We start from the raw sequence: 25,422 nt of genomic DNA, 5'->3' as shown, positions 1-25,422 counted from the left end.
AGACAGTGGACTGGACTGAATAATGCCTAATATGCTCAATCCCGCAGGCATGTCGTAGTTTATAAATTAGTAATCATTTAGATTTCCTCACTCATTTATATATAACACACTACCATTCAAATGTTCGGGGTCACTTACAAATGCTCTTGTTTTTTAAAGAAAAGCACATTTTTTTGTCCATTAAAATAACATCAAATTGATCAGAAATACAGTGTAGACATTGTTAATGTTGTAAATGACTATTGTAGCTGGAAACGGCAGATTTTTTTTATGGAATATCTACATAGGTGTACAGAGGCCCATTATCAGCAACCATCACTCCTGTGTTCCAATGGCACGTTGTGTTAGCTAATCCAAGTTAATAATTTTAAAAGGCTAATTGATCATTAGAAAACCCTTTTGCAATTATGTTAGCACAGCTGAAAACTGTTGTTCTGATTAAAGAAGCAATAAAACTGGCCTTCTTTAGACTAGTTGAGTATCTGGAGCATCAGCATTTGTGGGTTCGATTACAGGCTCAAAATGGCCAGAAACAAAGTCCTTTCTTCTGAAACTCGTCAGTCTATTCTCACCATACATCCTCATATTTCAGATCAGGGGGTTGCGCTAGCTTCCAAATTCAAAAGTCTGCATTTTCAAACCACAGACCCTCCAAAAATCTGCGTTCTAACTAAACAGAGATGTTTAATACATCGGTCCACTCAGTGCTCTAGTATAGAATGCAGGAAAATACAGGTCAGTTCAAGAGGGTGCCATGTTAAAACATAGTTTTCTTTACCCCACATTTGTATCAAAGTACATACAATAGTTATTACATTAATCCAAATGATATTATAGCCTTATATGCTTGCATTGGACAGCGTTGATGAAATACCAACGCTATAATAGGTGTTGGAAAAACGACCAGCTCCCGACACCCATAATTCTTGAATTAGATTTATTTGATTTCATTCATCATTAATGTAACCACAATGTTCAAATACATACAAATAAATAACATGTTTATTTGTGGATGATGTAGTAGTCTGCAAGGACTGACCAAAACAACAACATTCTGACATGCAGTCCTCAATGAGGACTTTGATGACCCATAAATGACCCATTTCTCTGTATCTGGCATCTGTCTAGGAATGGCAGATAATCCAAGCTAGAATGAGAAGACAAAACACAGTACGCTGATGTAATGTTCACAATGTGTCAACGTGCTGTACACAGAGAAACCATAATAAACAATATAAAGGAGCGCTTTAGAGAAAAGTAATAACCTCAGCAACACAGACCTGTTATTTACACCACGCCAAGTCAAACTGAGTGACACACAAACAGGCCCACAGTCCCAGTGCCCATTGATGGGGCAGTTCTGTGTCTCAAATGGCACTTTATTCCCTACTGCACTACTTTTGACCCTGGTTAAAAGTAGTGAACTATGTAGGGAATAGGATGCCATTTGAGGCGCACCCAGTGTGTTTTCGCCTTGCCATCAATGGTGCCCATTTATGCTCAGGGATCATTCTGTGCCTCTAAACACGTACGACCTAGGAACACCTAATACCTCTGGAGGAAATGCCAGAGAATTAGAGGCAGGGGCTGGAGGTGTGGAGCGGGCCGGACAAGCGACTGGGTGCCACCTCAGGGGTGAAGCACAGTTCAGCATATAGGGGAAAAGAGATGTTATAAGTTGCATGTTCGTCTGTTCTTGACCATTAGTAAGTACAAGTAAGCTACAGGTAAGTACAGATCATCTACAGCTATGTAGTAAGTGGGTCATTCCACGAAATGAGTCCCTTTTGCATTCCTTCAATATTTTAGGTGCACCAATATTTAATTTTAACAAACATTATGTACATAATTTGTTCAAACCGGAAACGACAAGTTTAATTGGGTTGCATCAACTACTGCTTTTAAAAAGCACCACTTAAATGTATGCATTATATTCATTTCACACCTTTGTCCTGGGTTGTGTTCATTAGGGTAACAATGGAAAACGTTATTTAAAAAAATCATACAGAAAGTAAGTCCAGTTAGTCCCTCACCGATTCAATCAATTTCCCTCCGTTTGGTGCCTAATGAATTCGACCCGGATGCGTGTTTTTCTTAGTGTCTCACATTAAAAACAAACAAAAATTCATACCTGTATTTCTTATCTTAAATAGATGTTAAAACCACTAAATGCATTTGTCCTGAGATATTTTCTTTAAAGGGGTAATAAAAAAAGAGAGATAATAGAGAGACAGATGGCCTGAACTGGAGAGTAGAAACACAGTAGAATTAACAGTATCTTGTCTGATAGTAGAAAGACTATATAGAGCTCTAATTATATTTTCAAGTTCAGAGACAGTGAAATGTATTGCATAGTTAGTTCCGGACCTGGGTTCAAATACTTTATCTGACCTTGCCTGGCTTAACAAGCCATTAAGAATAGTCCCAAAAGGCTAAACCCCACCCATCTGGCACTACAGGCAAGCTGAGCAAACAATCAAAGTATTTAAAAGACTTCAAATAGTATTTGAAACCAGGTCAGATTAGTTCCTCATAGAGATGGTATTAGAAGAAGAGGGCATGGTAATTTACAGCAGACACTAAATTCCCATACAACCATTATCAGCTTCTAACTCTATTTTTCACCTTTAGGACAAGAGATGCACCCTGATCCACATCTATGTGCTTAAATACAACCCATACACAACGTCAGGATCATATCATAATAACAATGTCACCAACAACCAGAGATGGAATTGGAGAAAAGTCACTCTGGGAAATCACTGATCCTAGAATTTACCTTAAAGTAACTACCCAGTGAAAATCTAACTTTTAAAAGTTCATATTCTGTTAACTCATATCCAAATAATTTTGTTGACTCTTCCTATACTCATATGTTGCCAGCATTAATCCAAAAAAATAAAACACAAAAATGCTTGCCATTTCCTCATAGAACATGATGTCATCTCCATGAGGAGGAGATAGCCAATCATCGGTCTACTAGCATTAATATTATTAATGACCGGGTATATGCCCACACCATTCTGTTGTTGGGGTACACCCATAACATTCCAACACAGAAAAACAGCTTTTTAACACACCTAATAAAAAAATAGAAGGAAAACTCTTTAGCTCATATTGTAAGTATTTATAGGTCATGTTTCACAGAAATCTGGAAACACTGAGGAGTTACTTAAACACATTTTGTACATGTCAAAATTATTTTACTTTGCGAACTCTAGTTCCCCTCCAATTCCCCCGTCGACAACACATGAGTAATGCAGTAGTTAGTCATTCTGAGTGTTTGAAATAGGACGGTTAAGACAGAGACAAAGACAGTTCACTATAACAGCAAGTATACAGCAGCATTAGTGTCTCCAAGGCACACAGCATAGAGGTCTTAAGATACAAGGGAACTCATTTATAAACCTTTGGAAGGTACAAAATATATCCCAAAACATGTGTGCCAATTTTCACTCAAAAGTTGGCATTTATAAAAACTGAACTTGATGTAAAAACGTGCTCGCCTTTTCGCAGACTTTAGACAATGCTTTTGCAGATTCTAGTGGTTGAAATATTGCATTGCAAGCAGGCAAGTACATTTATATTTTGTGCAAATGGGGGATATGATGGACACGCTTATGCATAACAATAAACAGGTTAATAACAAGATGCAATCATTTTCCGTTAGTGAGTAAAGCGAAAATATATTTAGTTTATCTTTGCATTTTAAAATAATTAGACAATCATCTATATCCCTGGCTATTATTTATCTCCATGATCATTGCATAATATATGGCTCACCTTTTCTGTGATGGTGTCATACTCACGAGGTAGCCTATATAGGGCAACAACAAGGATACCATTCATCTCATATCTCCTTTAATTGGACCCACTTCACAGTAGTAAATAGATAAGCTATTTCAAGTATTTTGCTGTATGCCATCCGATCCAGAGCGCAGTTGTATTAAGGGTGGAACAGACAGGTTGTAGGTTACTTCTGTAGCCGACATCTGAATACTGCAATTTAACATTTCTTGAGTAGACGATATTGCATTTATACACATAATACATATTTTCATAACTATTGCAGAATAAATTCTTCACCTTTTCTGGCCATTATTGGTCCATATTTCTGAAGTAACCATAGCCTACAACAAATTACCATGCGCATCTCTAATTTAATTAAGCCTATTAGATAAGCTATTATTTCAAGTATTTTGCTCTATGCATCAGAAAGGAAGTGGGTTTATAACCAAATTAAAATGTACCAGGTGAACAGGTGCATTGTAGTGTGCATGTCTACCACTGTAAGTAGAGAATGTTTCAGAATTCGCGGGCAGTGCAGCATTGTTTCGAAAAGTCAATGCAAAAAACATTAGGCCCAATTAAATTCAAACAGTCTGCTTACAGCTCAACAGCAATTTGCAATAGTTGTTGTCTTTCATAAACTTTTTGTCTATCAGATAGCCTAGGCCTACAGCAAATGTCAATGCAAAAGTTTAACATTCTGCAATCAAGTTTGATCAAGTTCGCTATTGCCTTTAGAAAACTGCTCGAATACTTCCAAAGTATACAGCAAGGGCGTTTTTGGGCGTTTTTGTCACCATAAAAGGTGAACGATGGGCGTTTTTGTCACCACAAAAGCTGAACGATGGGCGTTTTTGTCACCATAAAAGGTGAACGATGGGCGTTTTTGTCACCATAAAAGGTGAACGATGGGCATTTTTGTCACCATAAAAGGTGAACGATGGGCATTTTTGTCACCATGAAAAGGTGAATGATGGGCATTTTTGTCACCATGAAAAGGTGAATGATGGGCGTTTTTGTCACCATAAAAAGGTGAATGATGGGCGTTTTTGTCACCATGAAAAGGTGAATGATGGACGTTTTTGTCACCATGAAAAGGTGAATGATGGGCGTTTTTGTCACCATAAAAAGGTGAATGATGGGCGTTTTTGTCACCATGAAAAGGTGAATGATGGGCGTTTTTGTCACCATGAAAAGGTGAATGATGGGCGTTTTTGTCACCATAAAAAGGTGAATGATGGGCGTTTTTGTCACCATAAAAGGTGAATGATGGGCGTTTTTGTCACCATAAAAGGTGAATGATGGACGTTTTTTTGTCACCATAAAAAGGTGAATGATGGGCGTTTTTGTCACCATAAAAAGGTGAATGATGGGCTTTTTGTCACCATAAAAGGTGAATGATGGGCGTTTTTGTCACCATAAAAGGTGAATGATGGGCGTTTTTCAGGCAGAGAACCGATGCTCTTTCACTCACAGTTTCAGGACGGCTGTGATTTATAACAGTAAACAGTATGTATGGTGTGTGCCAAGTTTATAAATCTCAATATTTTTGTATGTATGCAGTCTTTTCAGAAATGGCACACGCAGATATTCAGATATTTAGTGTGAAATTTACGCAACGGTTATAAATGAGGCCCCAGAGTATCTGTCAGTCAGCAGGCTACTCAGGAGTTGAAACCACAGAAATAAAAACCCTCTACCTATATGGTTGAAAACACAGTGTTAAGGTATCTGCCGTCATCAGACTCTCTGGAAATAGTAGAAACAGTGGTAAAAGGTCGTTGGGCTGTTCAGTGTATGGCTTCACCAGTGTTCAGGTTGAGTAGAATGGGTAGACTTTACCAGTGGTTATCTTCAACTGCAGGAGAAAACAACAACACTCTTTACACATTGAGAAATAGTGGTGCTAGCCGAAAGCTATAGAGGTGCCAGCGGATGGCTGAATCGCAACAGGTCTATATGGCTCGAAGAACCAATTTGTACAAGTGTATGAAATGAGCTGAGCTCCGCTGGATCAGGTATGGTGGATTGCTACAGGGATTCTGGTTACGGCAGGGTGTAGATAACATGAAAGGATCTTTATGGCTTAGTGAAGAAAGAGAGATTACTTTTAGTATGAACAGATAGATTCTCTACCCACAGAATGACAGACACTCACCTCAGATGTAGGACCTGTCAACAGTCTAACAGGGGGTATTCTCTGGCCAACACAGGTGATCGTCGTGGAGATACGGCAGCAAGGAGCTCGCTGGCTATCTCCTGTCGAATCTCATCAGCAAGGCTCTCTTTGATCTGAGAGAGAGGACAGAAGTTACACAGAGAGACTAATGAATTAATAAATCGTCTCTTTGATAGGAAGGGACAGAATAACTCATTGACTACACTCAAACAGAAGAAAATGCTCAGAAACTGAGTGAAACAAGGAGGTGCTACAGTATCAGCACTTGCCCAATAAGAAATGCTTGTTTTTCGTTGCATAACGATTTGCCACAGAGTGCTCTAATGAACACAACCCAGGATTGGCAGTACACCCTGTTCTGTTGGTGTAATAAGGGCTTCATAAATAAAGTTGATTTTAAACTGAGATTTTTTAAACACAAAACACACATCTCTCATCCCTCAAAATAATTAAAGCTGGAATCCTTAATTGTGAAACTGCTATTTTCATTTGCAACATTACAACAACAAGAAGTTACTGCAAACAACGAACACTGTTTTTTCCCCTCGGACATCAATTTTCGCACAATATGTACAGAATTTGTTTTACCATGCTGCACAATGCTCCTCAGCCCGGCAAAAAAAACAATAATGGCGGTCGGGAGGCCAGTGGTGTCGTTTTCCTCTTACTGCAGATTCCATCTTTAAACACCTGCCAAACACTGACATCAGGCCACTGACTAAGAAGTAGTCCTAAGGTATAGCCATAGGTTCCTGTGGAATCCCAATTTCCTTTTGAAGCTTAAATCAGCTCAGTGAATGATTTTTCATGAGCGGAATCATCTTTCAATAAGGATGTCGTAACCTTGTCCGTCAGCCAAGGACATAATACAACATGTCCTGGGCGATATTGGCATTGTTATTGCACCTCAAACACAAATACTGTCAGGCACTGGGCAGGGTCCAATTTGAGCACTCATAGTTCAGTGAAGGACAAATCTTAATGTTGTCCAGTATTCTAAAATAGAATAGAATCTCAATGTTGACCTTTATTCTAAAATAGAATCCTAGAACACACTGAGCTCACTTACCTCCTTGATGAGCTGCTGTAGCTGGGGGTTGTTTGCCCTTCCTACGCCTAATCTTTGTCCTCTTCCTCCCTCCCTACCCCTCTCCTCTAGCAGGTGAGGGTCTACAGCTGCCCCTCTTCCTCCTCTGTCCTCTTCCTCTCCTTGTGCTCGATCCTCTGGATGTTGCTCTCCTGTCAGTGCCTGGTCTATGGCATGGTCCTGGGCCTCTAGAGGACCAATCTGGCCCTGGGAGAATCCTGTGGAGGCACCAGGCCGTGGAGGGGGGGCTGGGGTGAGGGTGATGGAGGCTTGGTACACCTCTGTCTTCTGGGGGCCTGGGAGGGGCAGCTCTGGGGCGTGGGAGGGGCCTGGGTGATATCTGGAGGACCTCATTGGACTGGCTGACCTGGAGGAGCAGCCTGAGCTCGGGGTTGGTGCCATGCTTGGTCTGCTCTCTGCCCCACCCTCGTAGCCCAGCTCTGTCTGCAGGTACAGCGGTTCCATCAGCAGGTTCGACATCTGGAGGGAGAAACCACACAAACCACAAGCATGACACATAGTGAAGTGCGACAAGAGTAAAACCATACGGTGCATTCGGAAAGTAGTCAGACCCTTTCCCTGTATTTTTCATTTTGTTACGTTACAGCCTTATTCAAAAATCCTCAACAAATCTACACACAATACCCCACATTGACAAAGCCAAAACAGTTATTTTTACATTTTTGCAAATGTATTAAAAATAAGTATTCAGACCCTTTGCTATGAGATTCAAAATTGAGCTCAGGTGCATCCTGTTTACGTTGATCATCCTTGAGATGTTTCTACAACTTGAATGGACCACCTGTGGTAAATTCATTTGATTGGACATGATTTGGAAAGGCACACACCTGTCTATATAAGGGCTCACAGTTGACAGTGCATGTCAGAGCAAAAACCAAGACATGAGGAATTGCCCGTAGAGCTCCGAGAAAGGATTGTGTCGAGGCACAGATCTGGGGAAAGGTACCTAAACATTTCTGCAGCATTGAAGGTCCCCAAGAACACTGTGGCCTCCATCATTCTTAAATGGAAGAAGTTTGGAACTACCAAGACTGACCGCATGGCCAAACTGAGCAATTGGGGGTAGAAGGGCCTTGGTCTGGGAGGTGGACCAAGAACCTGATGGTCACTCTGACAGAGCTCCAGAGTTCCTCTGTGGAGATGGGAGAACCTTCCATAAGGACAACCATCTCTGCAGCACTCCACCAATCAGGCCTTAGTGGTAGAGTGGCCAGACGGAAGCCACTCCTCAGTAAAAGGCACATGACAGCCCACTTGGAGTTTTCCAAAAGGCCCTAAAGGACTCTCAAACAAGATTCTCTGGTCTGATGAAACCAAGATTGAACTCTTCAGCCTGAATGCCAAGCATCACATCTGGAGGAAACATGGCACCATCATGTCTGGAGGAAACCTGGCACCATCCCTACAGTGAAGCATGGTGGTGGCAGCATCATGCTGTGGGGATGTTTTTCAGTGGCAGGGACTGAGAGACTAATCAGGATCCAGGGTAAGATGAACAGAGCAAAGTACAGAGAGATCATTGATGAAAACCTGCTCCAGAGCACTCAGGACCTCAGACTGGGTCGAAGGTTCACCTTCTAACAAGTCAATGACCCTAAGCACACAGCCAAGACAACGCAGGAGTGGTTTTGGGATGTCCTTGAGTGGCCCTGCCAAAGCCCGGACTTGAACCAGATTGAACATCTCTGGAGAGACCTGAAAATAGCTGTGCAGCAATGCTCCTCATCTAACCTGACAGAGCTTGAGAGGATCTGCAGAGAAGAATGGTAGACACTCCCCAAATACAGGTGTGCCAAGCTTGTAGCGTCATACCCAAGAAGACTCAAGGCTGAAATCGCTGTCAAATGTGCTTCAACAAAGTACTGAGTAAAGGGTCTGAATACTTATGTAAATGTGAAATTTCAGTTTTTTTAATAAAATGTGCCCAAGAAAAAACAACCTGTTTTTGCTTTGTCATTATGGGGTATTGTGTGTAGATTGATGAGGGAAAAAAACTATTTAAATCAATTTTTAGAACAAGGCTGCAAAGTAACAAAATGTGGAAGAAGTCAAGGGGTTCGAACGCACTGTAGAATTAGAATTCCAAGAACAGACATTCCTATTCATGTGAATGTTCTGTGACGGTTGGACGTGCAGCCAATAACAATACAAGGAAGTGAAAGCAAGTTCATTATATTTCTCTGAATAGAACACACACCATTACAGGAGGAACAACCTAGAAAATAAAAGCCCAGACCCACTGCAGGTATTCACCGGCTCCATAGCTCTCAGAGCAGAACTGTTAGACAGGTTGTACATGCTGTGACCGCTCTTCATACCGTACAGGGGAAAGGAGAGATAAATATCAACCACACTAATGTTACACTAAAGAAGAGGTACGGGATGATATGATGGGTGGCTAAACAACAAACAAGAGTAGTGATGTACATGCAGCCTGATGTCATGTCAAATGAGAAGAACCCAGAGGAACCACAGTAGGTGCCATGAGCAAACTGAGTTATGACAAACCATTTATCCAACATGTTTAGGAGTTATGAGTGAGAGAACGTGCGAGAGAGTATCAGTCGGTCCGGTCTGTGTGTGTGTGTGTGTGTGTGTGTGTTTCCAGGTGTAGTTTCAGGTACCGACCATGTGATGGCGGTAGAGACTGTGGTGGCTGGCAGAGCGGAGCTGTTCGTTCAAGGTCAGCAGCCGATCCTCCAGCTGGAGCTCTAGTTCCTTCAGCTCCCATCTCACTGCTGACCGCAGGCCCTGCAGCTGCTCCGCCTCCTGCCTGGCAATCACAAACAGAAAGAGACCACTGTTACCATGTATGTACAGGTAACTGCCAAAATAATGGAAAAACTTGATTAAGTGAGGGATACAAAGTATATTGAAAGCAGGTGCTTCCACACAGGTGTGATCCCCAAGTTAATTAAGCAATTAACATCCCATCAGGCTTAGGGTCATGTATAAAAATGCTGGACAGGCCATTCATTTTGCTACCATGGCTATGCCCGTATAGGATGACAATGCCCCCATCCACAGGACACGAGTGGTCACTGAATGGTTTGATGAGCATGAAAATGATGTAAACCATATGCAATGACCACCTCAATCACCAGATCTCAACCCAATTGAACACTAATGGGAGATTCTGGAGCAGCGCCTGAGATAGCGTTTTCCACCACCATCAACAAAACACCAAATGTTGTAATTTCTTGTGGAAGAATGGTGTTGCATAGTTCCAGACACTTATAGAATCTTTGCCAAGGAGCATTGACGCTGTTCTGGTTCGTGGTGGACCAACGCCCTACTAAGACACATGTATTGCATGCATGTCTGTCTGTCACAGACTCTGCTAACATCCGTGTCCGAGGGCCTCTAGCTTACCTCTCATCATGACTGAGGTGCTGGTAGACTAACGCCTGTTGTTTCATCAGGGACACTTCCAGAGCCATCATCTGGGTCCGGAACACATTCAGACTCCTCTTAGCCTGCAGCTCCTTCTGGAGAGAGGTCTGAGAGGAGGGGGAGAACAATGAAGAAGATTACTTTATTGTCTATTGTCACAGAGACACAGGGAGATTTTCATTTGGGCAAAAGACTGTCTTCTGTAGTCTCTCCTCCGCGACCCAGAAACAGATAAGTGGTCGACGAGTGTCAATTTGTTAGTACACAAACGGAAGACTGTCCTCCCCTCTTCGATAGCCACCTTTCATCAATGATAGTATTGTGTAATCTACCTGAGCCCTTCGCGGAAGAGTTTTGATATATCTGCCACGCTCCCTTTGAATCAGATTTCGTTTTGTCGGAGGAGAAAAGCATGCACAGGTTTAGAAACAATATGCTACTTATAATTGTATCTATAAAATTGTCTTGCACAACTAACTTCATTTGTTTTTATCACTTTACACATTTATTTTGGGATCCACCCCTGTAAACATTTGCCTGATGAAGTGAGAATGGAGAACGAGAGTCATTTCATACAAGTGCATTTTCATCCATGCCGCCTCTCCTCGATTACCTTTGACCTTTTTCTAAAGGAGGCAAGAGAGGACGGAGGAGAGAGGATGCAGGAGTTCAGCAAATCAAATTGACAAAAGGCCACAGAGATGTGTATTTGACCTATTTCCCAACCTCCAAGACACACCCCAGGAGAGGTTGGAGGACAGAATAGGTAATCATGGATTGAATTTCTTTAAGAGTGGCAGGTCAGGTGAGTGAATACCTCTAACAGTGGCTGGGCAGATCTCTGAGGATTGAAAACGTCTGAGGGAGTGTCTGCTCTGCATTCGGATGAATTCTGTTGAGGGTAGAGAAACCACAGATCAAATACTTAGTCACTGATAAACTAGCGTGCAAACGTCTCTGCTTGCATTATGGGTGGGATGGCTAGTGTTAGTTGTTAAAACTGCGAAGAGCCTTGCAGAAAGTTATAGAACACATATGTACTACTATACTATATTTGCCATTTAGCAGACGCTTTTATCCAAAGCGACTTACGCCAGTGTGTAGTTGTTTTGTCTCACCTGAGCCAAGTTCTGTACACTTCCTCTGATGTCATGTAGGACCCGTCTGAGCTGCATCTCAGTGGTAGACAGGGCTGGTGGAGGGTGGGAATTAGGGGCTGCCCCCATAGGGTCAACTCCATGGGGGAAATGAAACAGATGATGGTGGCCAGGGAATGGAGTACTGTATGTTTCTCCATAGGGGGCAGTAGAGAGATGTGGAGGCAGTTTGGAAGGTGTGTGTGATGGGTTAGAGTAAGAACTATGGGCAGTATAATGATTGTTGCTGTGTGGGTAGCTGTAGGACCCACTATATGGGTTACCGTGGTAGTTACAGTAAGGTGAACTGAATGGGTCGCTATGGGGCGGGGTATTATAGGAGGAGCTGTACGGGGAAAAGGGGTAGTGTGTGCTGTGTGGGAAGTTGTGTGGAAGGGTTTTGTCCATGTTGTTAGTGTAAGGAGGACTCTGGTGAGGATGGTTAGGGGCCATATGATGGGGTAAGTTGGGGGCTGTGTGCTGTGGGAGGTTAGGGTTATTGTGTTGGGCTAGGTTGTGTTGTGTGAGGTTAGAGTTAGGGTTGCTGTGTTGAGTGAGGTTAGGGTAATTGAAGTGCGCCAGGTTAGGGTTGCTGTGCTGGGTGAGGTTGAAGTCAGGGTTGCTGTGTTGGGTGAGGTTAGGGTAATTGAAGTGCGCCAGGTTAGGGTTGCTGTGCTGGGTGAGGATGAAATCAGGGTTGCTGTGCTGGGTGAGGCTGAAGTCAGGGTTGCTGTGCTGGGTGAGGCTGAAGTCAGGGTTGCTGTGCTGGGTGAGGCTGAAGTCAGGGTTGCTGTGCTGGGTGAGGCTGAAGTCAGGGTTGCTGTGCTGGGTGAGGCTGAAGTCAGGGTTGCTGTGCTGGGTGAGGCTGAAGTCAGGGTTGCTGTGCTGGGTGAGGTTTAAGTTAGAGTTGCTGTGCTGGGTGAGGTTTAAGTTAGGGTTGCTGTGCTGGGTGAGGTTTAAGTTAGGGTTGCTGTGCTGGGTGAGGTTTAAGTTAGGGTTGCTGTGCTGGGTGAGGTTTAAGTTAGGGTTGCTGTGCTGGGTGAGGTTTAAGTTAGGGTTGCTGTGCTGGGTGAGGTTTAAGTTAGGGTTGCTGTGCTGGGTGAGGTTTAAGTTAGGGTTGCTGTGCTGGGTGAGGTTAGGGTTATTGAAGTGGTTCAGGTTAGGGTGGTTATGCTGTGCCAGGTTACGTTGGGTAAGGTTAGGTACACTACAGGTGCTCCAGGCACTGTGGTGCTCCACCAGAGGTCTCTCTCCCCACTCAGGAGGGGGGCTGTGGCTGTGCAGTGAGACGGTTGAGCGGGTCAGGTAGCGGGGGATGGCCAGGCGGTAAGGGGGAACTCTGTCTTGAAGCTTTCTCAGCTCCCCATCTCTCTGTAGCCCAGGGCCATGAGATGGCTCGGCCTCTCTGTTGATAATTAAGATAGAGCAAAAGCTGCCTCTCCTCTGAACCTCCTCCTCCGCAACCTCCTCTTCCACAATGGACCCCACCTCCAGCTCCTCCTCCTCCACCTGCTCCTCCTCCACCTGCCCCTCCTCCTCCACCTGCACCTCCTCCTCCACCTGCACCTCCTCCTCCACCTGCACCTCCTCCTCCACCTGCACCTCTGGGGTGTATCGGTAGGAAAAGACCGTCCGAGTGCAGTGCCTGACTGTCCCCTGGCCAAACTGGATCCTGACAGAGGAGACCGCACGGGAGGGGCTGAGGAGGGAGGTAGGCAGGGATCGGGACCTCGTCAGGGGGGCTCTTCTCCTGAACAGATCCCTCACTGTCCCCTTCCCCTCCATGCAGGAGCCCTGGAGGCCTGGGGACGAGGCCCCCTGCTGGGCCCTGTAGAGGGCCCCGTGGACCCTGGCTGAGGCACTGAGGATGGGGCAGCTGGGGTTAGGGCTGGAGAGCCTGGCTTCCATCTCCACCCTGTCAGGCACACCCTCCCTGGCTGGGGCACCAGAGGCGCTGCAGTCAGGGGTCAGGATGGAGCCATGGTCTTCTGTAGGACCAGGCACTGTAGCCGTGTCAACAGTATGGCAAGTCTCAGGAGTTGACTGAGGAGTCTCAGAGGCAGGATTAGAAGCAGCTTCCTCAGCAGTGCTATGCTGCTGGTCCTGCTCCGAGTCTTGGGCCACTCCTCTATCTCCTGGTTTAGGTAACTGGTGGAAGGTGTACTGTGGCACCTCCTGCCGCTGCTCCTCCTCCTCCTCCCCAATAGGGCTCTTGCTCCCCCTCCCGTCTTCCTCAAGGTGTTTCTGTAGGACAGAGGGTGTCTGCACATCCTCCTCCTCCTGTTCCTCCTTCAACTGCAGCCTCTCAAAGGCAGGGTGTTCAAGGGCTAGAGGAGTGGTCACCTCCCCAGCGTAGGACATCAGCATGGTCTCACAGTCACAGCTGTCAGCGCTCTCCTGTACCTTTAAATTGTTAGCTGAGCCATCAGTAGAGGGGCCCTCTGCAAAGCCACTACTGTCTGACTGCTGGCTGGTTGTTCTCAGTTGTTGTTCTGTAATAGAGATAGGGAGAGAGATCAAACAGGCAAAGCATCAATACAGGACTAAGATTGAATCGCACTAGACCGGCTTCGACGCTCATCGGATGTGGCAGGGCTAGTGCTTACGGCCCAGTACGTCGATGGGGCAAAGCTTCCTGCCATCCAGGACCTCTATACCAGGCGGTGTCAGAGGAAGGCCCTAAAAATTGCCAAAGACCTCAGCCACCTTAGTCATAGACTGTTCTCTCTGCTACCGCGCGGGCTGCCCAATTGCAGGACTCCCGACTGTAGACTAACTAGGCCTATGCGCTCATAAATGTGACAATACACAATCTACAGCTATTTTTTATGAATAAGTTATTGATCCTCTATGGCTAAATCATGCTGGTGTAGTATTTTCAATTATGTCATTTATTTAGAGTAATTATATAATTTGGCAAATGTACTTCAATTAATCTGCAGCACTTCCAGCAGCCCTTCCAGCAGCGCTGTTTTCTTCCATTCGTTGTGCTCTCGCCAAGGCCAAATAATCAACACTTGTTATTATTAATTCAATTGATTGCGGTCAGTAACCCCTTTAGAGCTTATGGTGTAGGAGGCCTACTGTTACTATAATATTTAAAAGAATCTATCAGCAAGGAACCTAGCCTACAATTACAAGAGAGTAAATTCAGTAAATCAATGAAGCCAATAGTTGTTTCAGCTATATTGTTATTGAAACAATGTAGGCCTTATGACCTTTGATGACTTGTATTCGCAGAGATTCACTGAAAACAAAAATCTGGCCGTGATTGATTTATCAAGATGAGTTTCCATGCTTGTCGCAAAGCAGCGCCATGACGCTGTCCCAATTATCAGTTAACCACACGTCAATCGCTTTACATTTATTATAACCAGTGGTGTAGTGCTGTTTGTTTAGGGAGCGCCATTTTATTATTATTATTATTATTATTATTATTATTAAGCCAGCATTTCTGAATGAAAGTTGGTACTGACATGAAGCCTATTGTTTAAATGATTTTAGAATATACAATACCAGTCAAAAGTTTGGACACATCTACTCATTCAAGGATTTTTCTTTATTTTTACTATTTTCTACATTGTAGAATAATAGTGAAGACATCAACACTACATTTCGTTCCTTCTTAATGCGTTTGAGACGATCAGTTGTGTTGTGACAAGGTAGGGGTGGTATACAGAAGATAGCCCTATTTGGTGAAAGATCAAGTCCATATTATGGCAAGAACAGCTCAAATAAGCAAAGAGAAACGACAGTCCACCATTACTTTAAGACATGAAGGTCAGTCAATACGGAAAATTTCAATAACTTTCAAAGTTTCGTCAAGTACAGTCGCAAAAATCATCAAGCGTTATGATGAAACTGTCTCTCATGAGGACCGACACAGGAAAGGAAGATCCAGAGTTACCTCTGCTGCAGAGGATAAGTTCATTAGAGTTACCAGCCTCAGAAATTGCAGCCCAAAAAATGCTTCAGAGTTCAAGTAACAGACACATCTCAACATCAACTGTTCAGAGGAGACGGTGTGAAATCAGGCCTTCATGGTTGATTTGCTGCAAAGAAACAACTACTAAAGGACATGAATAAGAAGAAGAGACTTGCTTGGGCCAAGAAACACGAGCAATGGACATTAGACCGGTGGAAATCTGTCCTTTGGTCTGATTAGTCCAAATTTGAGATGTTTGGTTCCAACCGCCGTGTCTTTGTGAGACGCAGAGTAGGTGAACGGATGATCTCCACATGTGTAGTTCCCACGTGAAGCATGGAGGTGGTGGTGTGATGGTGCTTTGCTGGTGACACTGTCAGTGATTTATTTAGAATTCAAGGCACACTTAACCAGCATGGCTACCACAGCATTCTGCAGCGATACGCCATTCCATCTGCTTTGTGCTTAATGGGACTATCCAGGCTGTGTAAGGGCTATATGACCAAGGAGTAGAGTGATGGTGTGCTGCATGAGATGACCTGGCATCCACAATCACCCGACCTAATCCCAACTGAGATGGTTTGGGATGAGTTGGACACAGAGTGAAGGAAAAGCTGCCAACAAGTGCTCAGCATATGTGGGAACTCCTTCAAGTCTGTTGGAAAAGCATTCCAGGTGAAGCTGGTTGAGAAAATGTAAAGAGTGTGCAAAGCTGTCATCAAGGCACAGGGTGGCTACTTTGAAGAATCTAAAATATATTTTGATTTGTTTAACTTTTTTGGTTACTACATGATTCCATACGTGTTATTTCATAGTTTTTATATCTTCACTGTTATTCTACAATGTAGAAAATTGTAAAAATAAAGAAAAACCCTTGAATTTGTAGGTGTGTCCAAACTTTTGACTGGTACTGTACATACAATGCATCATCCAAATTGCATGATTGCCAATGCCTACACATACTGTAAATGGCTAAAATAACATTTTAATATAAAAAAAATCTAAAACACCAAATTAGGCCTACCTTATCATAAATAATGCCATCATTAATGTCAATCGTGAATCCTAATTCTTCACGTTTTACAGGTGAAACGGCCATGCGGCATGCATGCCAACCATTTGATCCCAACCAGTTTCATGGGAATATGCATTTGGATCGTCTTGAATGACATAAGTAAGGGTGGCTACCCAGCCGAACTAATCACATTTTAGAACAGATGGAGTTAAACACAGCTCCGCATGAGATTTGTTTTTTAACATTTCAGCACAATCATCCTAAATTGTCATAAGAAATGATATGGTGTTTTTGGTTTAACAGTAGCCTGACATTATGCTAGCATATTCGGTTTGTTATTTAGATTACTAATTCATCATTAAGTGATCTTGCTAGACAGCACCATTCTGAGAAGTGGTCAGCGTCGCTCTGCTTTTGACTGATGTCATGTCTATGCTAATATGGCTAAAAATTGCTAGCTAGCGATCCACCTAACCAATTATTGTAACGATGTATTTGACACAAGTGCTCATTCTGCAACTTTATGTTTTCAACATGTTATCAACAATCTAAGGCAACCCCGTCTGTTTTGTTGCTAAACAACCAACCCATCTCTACAACTTGTATTATACACACATTTAAAAAGCACAGAGTTACCCACCAGAGGGCATACGTCATCCATTTAGTTAACTTCAGCTCCATGCATTTTGGGTTATAGTGATTCCCTGAAGAGCACATCCCTGAGGCTCTATGTTCTAATAGAGTATCATGGTCAGTAGGAAAATAAATATACTGGTTTTATCTAAGGTCTTATCTAATAAAACATGTATAAGTTCCTGAGGAAAGCGTCCCTTTGTTTTAGTTGGGTCACTCAATTATAATGGATTGTCACTGGTCCATGTGTTCTAAGTAGCAATTTTCTTAGAAATAATAGCTAAATGAAACCATTCATTCACCATCCTCAAAATGCTCCCTAAATATCTGCGCTCTTCTTCCCTGACATCATAAATCTAAAACCTGTGCTACAATTAGTTGACGGTGGACAAAACTGGCCAGGATACACCTGTGTCTTTTTTGCCTAAAAGGCCAATATGGAAAATTCCAGAGTACACTACAGTAGTATTTAAATACTTTGCATAAGACAACAACATGTTAGTGAATATTTGAGAGATGGTGATTATGCCAGTTAACTCATTTTACTGATCAACAACAGAACATATGGTTTTGTAACGTAATAAAGTGATTGAGCACGTTGGAGAGTTTGGTAACACCTTACATCAATCTGAAAAGTATTATGACCTTTATAATGTCTTATAAGGTGTATAGCATGCAGGCCAGACTCACCACTGCCAGCTCTAGAGGGGCTGCAAGTTCCAGGTAGAGCTTCATCCTCATTACTCTGGACCTGAGAGGATAGATAAACATTTTACTTACTTAATCCTCTTCATTCCTACAGTATGTGGAACATAAGGCTTCCACAGTTACTTCTATTGTGTGGTGAAACAAAGCCAAACAGAAAAACACTTGGGGCAACTTCTACACTGACACACTTCTGATGCATACAGCCCCCTCCCTCCAGTTACTGTAACTATTACCCCGTTCTGCTAGATCTGGAGAGAGAGGGATAAACTGCAGATGGAGTCACAATAATAACTTGGTCTCCAGGGTCCTCCATATGCTTGCTCTTACTGTTCTTACTTATTTATAGATGCGAGTTCGTGACCTTAGCTTTCCACAATATCTGCTAGGACAGCTAAAACCAGGGTTTTAAAAAAACAGCCCAGTGTGAGAACCAGGAGATAAGAAGAAAACTGTATATTGAACTAGGAGGGCAGTATAGCGAAACTCAGTCAAGAATTGAACCCGTCTCCACAACCCTGTGTTTCTGCGGACGGTCCTACCTCCATCTCAATCTGGAGGGAGCAGTGCAACAGTACAACTAAGCCAAGATTTGAACCCCCCTCAACCCCTGTGTGAGTATGGTCCTCCTACCTCTTCCATCTCAAAGGAATCCTTGGCCTGCGTGTGGTGGTGGTCGATGTGAGGGTTGGGCATCAGGCTGTAGTTAGGTTCCTCGTCTGGGGTTGATCGGATGGCCCTCTGGCCCTTCTGATGGATTTCCTGGTGCTCTTTCTCCAGGTCAGCCTCGCTGCACAAGCGCAGGTCACCCTCCTGGGCCTCCTCAGGGACAACACTGACAGTGAACGAGATGTGATTTTCTCCACTTCCTGTCAACGCCAGGCCATTTCTATTTAGCTTAGGACTGTCTCCATTCACTCCAGGGTGGTGTCTGTTGATGCTCAGGGGGGCTTCAGTGCTGCCTCTAGAGTGGCTGTCCTCAGTCAACATAGCCGGAGAAGTAGATTCCTTCTTCATGAAGGCCTTCTGCTTGAGCTCCCCCTTGTGGTCGGAGTCAGTAGTGATGGCGCTGTCCCCTGTACCTGGACTCAATTGGTCTGCTTGTTTCTCTGTGGTAGTAGACAGGGCTGTGGTGCTATGAGAGACTTCCTCTGCTGCCCCACCGAACAGGTTATGCTTGGTGATGGTCTTCTTTAGGATCTTGGCTGCATTCAGGGCTGAGTTGTTCCTCTTCAGAGGAGAAGGAGTGATGATGGTAAGGGGTTCCCCATCCAGACTGCAGATCTTTTGGACGGGCTGGCCCGACACCTGGGAGTAGAGATGGAATAATTCGTTGGCCACTGTGGTCAGGACCGCGATCTGACGGAAACGACCTTTAGGGGGAAAGAAAGAGGAAACTGGAATTAAAATACAACTTTTAGTTTAAGGGAAGAAAGAGGGCGTAAACGTGATAAACTAAGAATCAAAATAGAAACAATGAGCTCCTGAGTTCTTTGACCCAAGGCTCTAGCTAGCTAGTCTCCAGAAAGCCTGTTTATATTTGTCTCTCTTAGCAGCAGATTCAGCCCTCATGGGTGCAGTTCATTTGGAGAATGATGAAAGCGAAAGCTGCATCATGACAATAAAATCAGCTTTACAGGCACAGAAAGGCAGACTGTCACAGCTCACAGGGCAACCATAATTCCCATGATCAGTATGCTGTACATAAAATCTGTTACGAAACAGAAACAGCAAGGCCTTCAGTTAGTGGTGGGGCAGCTGCAAATCAACAACAACTCAAAAGGAAGACGACAAAACTTCTCACAAACTTAACTGGGAGGGATGAAACTTCAAAAGGGATTGAAGAGAGAGTCTCATCTCTCCCTTTAACGTGCTAATCTAGACCAGATCAAGATGAAAGTGACTCGAGAGCTGCTACAACACAGCATTTCTTACTGGGCTGCGGTCCAGCAGTTTACAGACAACAGGCCATGTTCCACACACACACACCTCTCTCTGTCCTTTCCTGTTCCTCTCTGGCTGGCCAGCCATTGTGTCCGTTCCTGTTCCTCTCTGGCTGGCCAGCCATTGTGTCCCTTCCTGTTCCTCTCTGGCTGGCCAGCCATTGTGTCCCTTCCTGTTCCTCTCTGGCTGGCCAGCCATTGTGTCCCTTCCTGTTCCTCTCTGGTTGGCCAGCTATTGTATCCCTTCTTGTTCCTCTCTGGCTGGCCAGCCAATGTGCGGTGTGTCATCCATTATTACATCACCTACAAGACTACCACATCTTAAACTAAACCTACCCCACCACCACATCCTACCCCTAACCACCACATCCTACCCCCAATCCCCCACCAGCACCCCACTCCAACCACAACCCTACCACCATTGTGCATTACATCACCTACCATACCACCTATCCCCCTGCTTCTCTGCACTCCAGGTGACACTCAGAACCACAACTCATTCTTTTCATCACTACCTGTAGGTCTGCATGTATGTACATGCCAGCACATGGCTGTATGTCTGGACCATTTTATGACAGCGAACAGTGATCAGTGTTTCCAGGCCTTACAGTGTTTTCACAGCTCGGGGGGGGGGGGGGGGGGGGAAACAGTGCGAAACCAAGAGAAAGAGAGCGAGATAGAGAGAGCCAAAGCATGCATGAACAAGAGAGCAATAGAAAGACAAAGCAAGACAGTTGGAGGCAAACCGAGAGAGTGTTAACATACTTGTCAGGGCATAGTTGGGTTTTTCCATCTCTGTGCGTTGTAGCTGTGCTTCCAGGTAGACCTTGAGATCGACGCCCTTAGCACAAGAGGGGCTGTTAAAGAAACGCAAGGGGATCTTTGAGGCGATATCCAGCTCCTCCCGGCCAAACCCCAGGTTATACAGGATCTCTTCTGGATCCTCTTCATATAGGTCCAACAACTCAGACACACTGGAGACAAAGTGAATGCATATAATACACTGTTGAAATAATGCAGTGCTGAACGATCAATGAAACATCAATGAAAAGTCTGAGATAAAACAGAGATAGTTAGCCAAGAAGTTTGGAAGTAACTTCAGAAACAGTATTTGATTAAACTTGATATAAAACGTACCAGCTTTTAGCTCTTTCTTGGGACCTAAAATGTTCTGGTTACCATACTAATAATGAAGTGCTGTAATATATGAATGAACCAGAGCACTCTAAACCTTTTTTGGCTTGCTTCAGTTCAAACCCAGAAGGGCCGAAACCAACCACAGAGCTTGGCTGAGGCTCAGGGCCTGCCCATCTTTGAGTGTCTACTACTCACCTGGATACACTGGTGCTGCTCTTCCCTGAGCCTATTGAGTTCATACTCCTGTTCTGTAGGAACTGGCTCCTCTTGTCCTTTGCACATATCCCATAGCTGGGGAGCAGAGTGAGCAAGCAGTGATCGGTACAGTATTCACACCACAGCCACAGGGAGTAAGACTACTGCTGGGACTGAACTGAGGGGGTGAGGAGTGGCCAATAGCATAGGAGGGGGGGGGGGGGGGGTCTTACCAGGGTGTCTCTGTTTTGGCACAGTTGGGCTGAAGGTGGTTGGCTGCAGGGAGGAGAAAGAAAGAAATCAATACAGGAGCTTTGCACACTGCTCTGTGCTTTGGTAAGCTGGCTCTGTATAAAGTAATTGATGATTCACTCATTTCTCTTCAAAGTCCATCTGTCATAATTAACTTGTTACACTGTAGAAAATACTGATATAGAAAAAACAAACATTTCTACTTCTGTAAAACATACAATCAAGGTGACTGCTGTCAAGCATTTGTGATTGTCACGCCCTGACCAGAGAGAGCCTTTTATTCTCTATGTTGGTTAGGTCGGGGTGTGACTAGGGTGGGTAATCTAGGTTGTTCTATTTCTATGTTGGCCTGGTATGGTTCCCAATCAGAGGCAGCTGTTTATTGTTGTCTCTGATTGGGGATCATATTTAGGCAGCCATTTCCCCACTGTGTTTTGTGGGATCTTGTTTTGTTTTTGTGTAGTTGCCTGTGAGCACTCCAGAACGTCACGTTTCGTTTGTTCGTTTATTGTTTTGTATTTGCTGAAGTTTCACTTTATAATAAAGATGTGGAACGCTACGTACGCTGCGCCTTGGTCCAGTTCTTACAACGACCGTGACAGTGATCAAGGACAACAGATATGAAACATCACAGAATGGTTTGTTTTTGCAGTGATTCCAAGTCAACCATTTCTAAAAAGATGAAGACTTCCCTTTCACACATATAACATAAGCAAAAGAGGCCACTGTCGAAATGAGAATCCCCAGAACCAAATCCTCGTCTTTGAGACAAAGAGGAACATAATGACAGAATGACGGTCTAGAAACAGACAGTAAAGAGGGTCCCTCCTGAAGTCTGGACTAGCCTAATCTGTCAGGAAAAAAAAATCCTGCTCCGAGTCTGATGGCTTCTTCCAGGCCGCCTTAGTGACGCAAAGAAAACGTGGATGCCTGACTGTCTCAACCAGGACCTGGGTTCAAATACTATTCTAAATATAATACTATTTTAAATTCTTTATCTGAGCTTAATTGAGCTTTCTTGGCGTGATCGATCAATAGAATAGTCCCAAAACTGTAAACTCCTCCCATCTGGCAGTCCAGCAGGCTAGAGCAAAAACAAAGTATTTCAAACACTTCGAATAGTATTTGAACCCAGGTCCTGATTGAGACAAAGACAGGAGAGTACACGTTGTCAGTTGTCTGCCTGGAACTGAACAAACACAAATCAGCCTAACTGGTTCTTTAACCGCAAAGAGCAGGATAATCATCAAAGCATGCATTTCCATTGAATTACTCTTAATTCTCTAGTTGTGTGTGAGCATTAACAGTAGCAATAAGTGGTGATGTTTTTCTACATGCATCCATCTATCCACATCATTGCCACTCCCTGATGGAGTGGATTGGAGCCAGAAGGGTGAAGTGCCCTCATACAGGTGTCTGTTGAGACTTGTACCTTGTAGATCCGCTAGGCCGGAGATTGAGTAAGATTGACTAAATCATGGGGCGTTATGACATGGACACAATGGAACACTGATCTCAGGTTTGACTACGGCCCCTTGCTTTGCTTCAATGTATGGGTATGTCCCAAATAACACCATAATACCCAAATTGGCTCTGATCAAAAGTAGTGTACTTTATAGGGAACAGGGTGCCATTTGGGACACATCCTGAGACAAGTCAGAGCAGACCTTAACAGGAGCCAACCTTAGCACAACACACTAGCTACCACCCACTGTCTCTGGTCTGCACAAACACAATAGTAATGTGTGGAGTGCAACCATGCAGTACAAAATCTGACTGACCCCATCTCTCAAAGAGACCAACAACATACAGTAGCACATCAGGGAGCATGCATCACTACAGCAGTTGAGCTGAGTGGAAGAATGAGAAACATGTAGTTTAGTTACAGCTTTGACAGCACCAACCATGCACTACCAATAATAAACCTCAAAGCAATTCCATACAGGTCTGATGGTAAACTCAGCAACAACAACAAAAAAATCCCTTTTTCAGGACCCTGTCTTTCAAAGATAATTCGTAAAAATCCAAATAACTTCACAGATCTTCATTGTAAAGGGTTAAACACTGTTTCCCATGCTTGTTCAATGAACCATAAACAATTAATGAACATGCATCTGTGAAACGGTCGTTAAGACAATAACAGCTTACAAACAGTAGGCAATTAAGGTCACAGTTATGAAAACTTAGACACTAAAGAGGCCTTTCTACTGACTCTGAAAACCCCCAAAGACAGACGCCCAGGGTCCCTGCTCATCTGCGTGAACGTGCCTTAGGCATGTTGCAAGGAGTCATGAGGACTGCAGATGTGGCCAGGGCAATAAATTGCAATGTCTGTACTGTGAGATGCTTAAGACAGCGCTACAGGGAGACAGGACGGACAGCTGATCATCCTCGCAGTGGCAGACCATGTGTAACACCTGCATAGGATCGGTACATCCGAACATCACACTTACGGGACAGGTACAGGATGGCAACAACAACAACTGCCTGAGTTACACCAGGAACGTACAATCCCTCCATCAGTGCTCAGACGGTCCGCAATAGGCTGAGAGAGGCTGGACTGAGGGCTTGTAGGCCTGTTGTAAGGCAGGTCCTCACCAGACATCACCGGCAACAACGTCGCCTATGGGCACAAACCCACCATCGCTGGACCAGACAGGACTGGCAAAAAGTGCTCTTCACTGACGAGTCGCGGTTTTGTCTCACCAGGGGTGATGGTCAGATTCGCGTTTATCGTCGAAGGAATGAGCGTTACACCGAGGCCTGTACTCTGGAGCGGGATCGATTTGGAGGTGGAGGGTCCGTCAGAGTCTGGGGCGGTGTGTCACAGCATCATCGGACTGAGCTTGTTGTCATTGCAGGCAATCTCAACGCTGTGCGTTACAGGGAAGACATCCTCCTCCCTCATGTGGTACCCTTCCTGCAGGCTCATCCCGACATGACCCTCCAGCATGACAATGCCACCAGCCATACTGCTCGTTCTGTGCGTGATTTCCTGCAAGACCGGAATATCAGTGTTCTGCCATGGCCGGCGAAGAGCCCAGATCTCAATCCCATTGAGCACGTCTGGGACCTGTTAGATCGGAGGGTAAGGGCTCGGGCCATTCCCCCCAGAAATGTCCGGGAACTTGCAGGTACCTTGGTGGAAGAGTGGGGTAACATCTCACAGCAAGAACTGGCAAATCTGGTGCAGTCCATGAGGGGGAGATGCACTGCAGTACTTAATGCAGCTGGTGGCCACACCAGATACTGACTGTTACTTTTGATTTTGACCCCCCCTTCGTTCAGGGACACATTATTTAATTTCTGTTAGTCACATGTCTGTGGAACGTGTTCAGTTTATGTCTCAGTTGTTGAATATTTAAGTTTGCTGAAAATAAACGCAGTTGACAGTGAGAGGACATTTATTGTTTTGCTCAGCCTCCGACCTATTTACCAAGTATGCAAGTAACTACCCTCTGATATTATTGACATTTCAAAATAACGAATACCATAACACACTTCCTATGAACAACCTGGGCAAAATCATTTAAAATACTTTAGTTGGCCTTGATTGAGCGCACCTGGAGCAATGCAACCAACATTTATAGTGTTAGTCCCATTTTCCATGAGCTGAAATAAAAGATCCCAGAAATGTTCCATATGCACAAAAATAGTATTTCTCTAAAATGTTGTGCACAAATTGGTTTACATCCGTTAGGTGAGCATTTCTCCTTTTCCAAGATAATCCATCCACCTGACAGGTGTGGCATATCAATAAGCTGATTAAACAGCATGACAGCTTGTGCTGGGGACAATAAAAGGCCACTCTAAAATGTGCAGTTTTGCCACACAACACAATGCCACAGAAGTTTCAAGTTTTGAGGGAGCATGCAATTGTCCAACAGAGCTGTTGCCAGAGAATGTAATGTTAATTTCTCTGCCATAAGCCTCCAATGTCATTTTAGAGCATTTGGCAGTGCGTCCAACCGGCCTCACAATCACAGACCATGTGTAACCAGTCCAGCCCAGG

At 44.2% G+C, this 25,422-nt stretch overlaps 1 protein-coding gene across 1 annotated transcript in view; it reads right to left on the bottom strand.

The window, feature by feature from the left end:
* Window positions 1–926: 926 nt before the first annotated feature.
* The window catches only part of LOC115160519 (protein ITPRID2), a 58,498-nt gene continuing 34,002 nt past the window's right edge, over window positions 927–25,422 (bottom strand). Inside the window, exons 6-18 of the mRNA XM_029710687.1 lie at window positions 21,392–21,434; window positions 21,159–21,254; window positions 20,592–20,800; window positions 18,517–19,256; window positions 17,869–17,929; window positions 13,163–14,097; window positions 11,588–13,114; window positions 11,287–11,361; window positions 10,449–10,576; window positions 9,705–9,849; window positions 7,038–7,535; window positions 5,948–6,081; window positions 927–5,647 (exon numbers count right to left, since the gene is read on the bottom strand). Of these exons, the coding sequence (XP_029566547.1) occupies window positions 5,965–6,081; window positions 7,038–7,535; window positions 9,705–9,849; window positions 10,449–10,576; window positions 11,287–11,361; window positions 11,588–13,114; window positions 13,163–14,097; window positions 17,869–17,929; window positions 18,517–19,256; window positions 20,592–20,800; window positions 21,159–21,254; window positions 21,392–21,434 (4,574 nt within the window). The 3' untranslated portion in view covers window positions 927–5,647; window positions 5,948–5,964. The remainder of the gene's footprint in view (window positions 5,648–5,947; window positions 6,082–7,037; window positions 7,536–9,704; window positions 9,850–10,448; window positions 10,577–11,286; window positions 11,362–11,587; window positions 13,115–13,162; window positions 14,098–17,868; window positions 17,930–18,516; window positions 19,257–20,591; window positions 20,801–21,158; window positions 21,255–21,391; window positions 21,435–25,422) is intronic.

The sequence above is a fragment of the Salmo trutta genome, chromosome 24 (genome assembly GCF_901001165.1).
Source record: "Salmo trutta chromosome 24, fSalTru1.1, whole genome shotgun sequence".
NCBI lineage: Eukaryota > Metazoa > Chordata > Actinopteri > Salmoniformes > Salmonidae > Salmo > Salmo trutta.
This window is presented reverse-complemented; position numbering and strand designations above follow the sequence as displayed.